Source organism: Pieris brassicae, chromosome 1, assembly GCF_905147105.1.
Source record: "Pieris brassicae chromosome 1, ilPieBrab1.1, whole genome shotgun sequence".
Taxonomy (NCBI): Eukaryota; Metazoa; Arthropoda; class Insecta; order Lepidoptera; family Pieridae; genus Pieris; species Pieris brassicae.
In genome coordinates, this window is record NC_059665.1 from 6776238 (window position 1) to 6780144 (window position 3907).

The 3907-nt window shown below is 32.4% G+C and overlaps 1 protein-coding gene across 1 annotated transcript; it reads right to left on the bottom strand.

Moving 5' to 3' along the window:
- Positions 1–1263: 1263 nt before the first annotated feature.
- LOC123711201 (homeobox protein LOX10-like) lies at positions 1264–2508 on the bottom strand. Its single transcript, XM_045663666.1, has 2 exons — positions 1971–2508; positions 1264–1764 (listed from the first exon to the last, which is right to left on the bottom strand). The coding sequence occupies exons 1-2, from the start codon at positions 2482–2484 to the stop codon at positions 1292–1294; spliced, it is 987 nt and encodes a 328-aa protein (XP_045519622.1). The 5' UTR covers positions 2485–2508; the 3' UTR covers positions 1264–1291.
- Between the last annotated feature and the right edge of the window lie 1399 nt (positions 2509–3907).

Sequence of the window (3907 nt, forward strand, 5' to 3'; positions counted from 1 at the left end):
AATGATATTTTTATGAAACTGTTTTATGTTATGCCGTGCAACTTTTAGTAAAAACCTTCCTCAGAATTTAAAAAACAATACTCGAACTGTTCGAGCCGCCTTGCAAATTTCGGGCTTAGCAACATATTTCGCTATTCGATTTTATTTTTAGACGTTGTGCTGTATTAACTATGAATATTGATTTCGAACTGTTATACTTAACTAAAAATACTTTATGATATAGAATATTAATATTTTTCATAAGAACCTTCTCCTTATAATAACAAACACAACAAAAAAATAATTAGCGAATTCGGTCCAGCCGTTCAGGCGTGATGCCGTGACCAAGGGAAATAGGGATTCATTTTTATATGTGTATATCGGCCATACCTAAACTGGCTTCTAAGTTTTAGGTTAAGCTTACTTTAGGATTTGGAACTTAGTTGACATTATATAATATGTAGATGTTAATTGCTTTAAAATATATTTAAGTTATGATTACAATCGTAAACAACTTAACATTTTATGTAGTCAAAGTTTTCATCATAAAACTTACCCAATTTCGACCAAGTTCCAATAAAAATATATATAATCTGTGTGTGTAAGTATGTAAGATGTACTTTATGTTTCTTTTTTTGTATCGTCGCTGTCTACTTTCAGTCACTGTTAGAAGTATGTGGTTAAATCTTGCAGTTACCTGCCTCTTTAATTTGGCGGGAAAGGTTCCTCGTTTGTTTTTCATTGAACTTACATAAACTCTTAAATGAAATTACTCATTTGTATTCTTTTCAATATGGCTTGATAACTAAGTCAAAACATTGCTTATTTAAAACCATTTTGTTTTTAATAAAGTTTTATTAAAGTTATTTTAATTTTAAAAAGGAATTTATTATCTAAATATACCATTACCTATACTTTTGTATATTTATAATGTTTTTATCAATTATTAATAATGTTACTATCGATATACAAATTTTCATATTTTGATGAAAATTTAACTAATAATTGAGATACTATCAGACACTAAAACGTGCCTTAAGCTCTCTTCAAAAAGGTTTTAAACTCACAATTGTAAATAAAGAAAATAGAACACAATATATTCTGATTGTTTTTGTATTAAGTTATTTCTAAATTAAATTGTTTAAATCGCTTCTCCAGTACTTTGATTAAACTATAAAGATGCTTAAGGGTTTTAATATATAGGATAATACACAGTTCAGTCTTTTATTTTATTTACAAAATGGCACATAACTTAAAACTACCGTACAATATATAACAAAAATGTAACAAAATAATACTTTGGTTCAGTCAGTTAACAAACATAATTATTAGGAAAATATTTCTTCAGCTCCACATCTTTGGCATCTGTCGTATAAAAGTTGGATTCATCTATTCGATTATAGAACTTCTCGTTATCGTAGGTATCTTCGAAGTACAGGGTGGAATTTATATCGTCCTGATTCTGAACGTAGTTTTGCGTCTCTCTTGTCTCTGGTTTGTATAATTTCCTCAATGTTTTTGGTTTTGCATCTGTGGATGTCGAAACTTCCGGTGATTTAATCCTTTTACTTTTGTATCTTCTGTTCTGGAACCATATTTTCACCTGCGTTGGTGTTAAGTTTAGTTTCTTAGCTAATTGTTCCCGTTCGGGCGCTGTTAAGTACCTTTGGGTTTTGAATCTAACTTCTAAATCGTGTACTTGGCTTTGTGAAAAGAGTATTCTGGGTTTTCGTTTTGTGCTTTTGTCTTTTGTTTTTTCTTGCTTTGGCGTGGTCGTTGCCATTTCTGTTAACAAAAATAATGTATCGGTTAGTATAACTAGTGAACAATAATGCTTCATCTTTATTAGTTATGTATTGTTATATACCTTAATTAAATAATTTCAGCATTTATAGCATAAAACGTTATTTAATCATGCATAAATTATATTTACATTATTTCAATAATATTTTTAATTTAATATTTTTTTTGATCAGATAGTATATACTTACTCATTGTTTTCCTGGCCATAGCAGTAAATTTATTATCTATTGGTAAGTGAGGTTGTGGTACTGATACGTCTGCGAGCCCGGGTGGTTCAGACATATCGACATCCAATTTAGGCATTTGTGGCATTTCCTGGTACTGTTCATGATGGTACAAATTCTGACAATACGAATTGTAATTATAGTATCCCTCTTTGTTTTCATATTCGCCGTTCCAGTACTCGTTATGCATGGGATACACTTGATTGAAGTACTCCGAACAATAACTGCTTTGATGGTACAGTCTCTCATAATCCTGGCTTCGTTCGGGCTTCCAAACGTCATTGCGTTCATAATAAGTCTGGTTAATGTTCAAAATGTCTTTGACTGAAAATGGTGTGGATAAAGGATTCATTTGAGCTTCGTCGATTTTCGATCTCCCATATTTATCGTCTTTCTTCTCTTCCGGGTAGAAGAAGTCGGGTTTGCACTCGTAATGTTTGTATGAGGTGGAAATTTCGTTGTGCTGTTCGTAATTCATTTTGACACTTTCATTTCACTTGTGGTTTTAATCACATGTAGAAGCAGACTGATGGTTGTCGAGATTTAAATCGAAGCCAATCCTTGACGCCTGCTGTGTTGTGGGCGGAGCTTAGGGCGGTTATCTATCTCTTTCCAACGCAACGGGAATCATATCTCTATCCCTGTCTTTAGAGCTTTTCATTTTCAGTGAAGTTGTAAATAAATTGATGATATCATTTGCGTGTGAAGTTTATTTCTCATTTATTATTGATATGCCAGGATATTGTTCATAAGTAATTGTTTCAATTTACAATGCGTTTAAATTCTATTTTTAGCGTTCGCTAGCGGTTTAGAGTTGTTTTGTTGTTGTAGGTATCAAAAATATGATTGAACTGATATGGAAGCGCAAGTTATAACGATCGCTTAAACATAATATATGTCCTTAGGTACCTGATCTCAAGTTTTTCTTCATCTTACTTATACTTAAAATATATCAATGCGCTACAACCTTTTTTATGTCTGGACCTCTGGATTTTTGTATCTGTTTCAAAATCATTTGTTAATCTAATAGGCAAGCAGGAGATCAGCCTTCTGTGCCTAAAGCACGCCGTCGACATTTTGGGTCTAAGGCAAGCCGGTTTGCTCACGATGTTTTCCTTCACCGTTCGAGCGAATGTTAAATGCGCACATAGAAAGTCCATTAGTGCACAGTCGGGGATCGAACCTACTACCTCAGGGATGAGAGTTGCACGCTGAAGCCACTAGGCCAACACTGCTTACTTATACTTCATCTCAATTATAAAAAAGCTAAAATTACAATTAGTTTAAAATCCAACTATAAATACTATGAAGCATTAAAAACTAAAATGCCAGCGTTCATCAGGATTGTACAAATTGTGGTAAGATGACGGGGTGGGACTCAAGGAATTATATGTATATTTTTTTGGCATGTATACGTCACTATCTATTAATTAAAAGACAACAAACAGATAACATATTTAGACATTGCTCTTTTATTAATTGTTAATTATGATTATTTTTTTCTTATTGCGCACAGACTTTGAAGCTTGGAGAAACTGATTGGTAATACAGAAGGCAAATATCACGTGGCCCTTCACTAACCAGGTGGACCAATATAAGACTCATCATTCTCAAAACTGTACACTGTGAAAGAGCCTGAAAGAGGCGCTGAATGTGGAAAAAGATAGTCCGCTCTAGATGTTTCCTTGCTGACTACAACGGTCAGATATGGGCTACTATATATATGAGTAATGATATCTCAAAAGTATAAGATAAAAATTTAATTATTTATTTATTTCCACGTCGTTATTCTACCTTAACACTTACAACTAATTTGATAGAACGCTAGAATAATACCTACACCGATTATCCTACAAAAAAAAACATTTAAAAAATTATAGTTATATGCCTAAATCTTAAAC

What these genes read in the sequence shown, in the direction of transcription:
- LOC123711201 (XM_045663666.1), bottom strand. Translation starts at nt 2,484, where the DNA reads ATGAATTACGAACAGCACAACGAAATTTCCACCTCATACAAACATTAC. An exon ending in TATGGCCAGGAAAACAATGA is followed by an intron (nt 1,765 to 1,970) that starts GTAAGTATATAC and finishes TTTTGTTAACAG; the next exon opens with AAATGGCAACGACCACGCCA.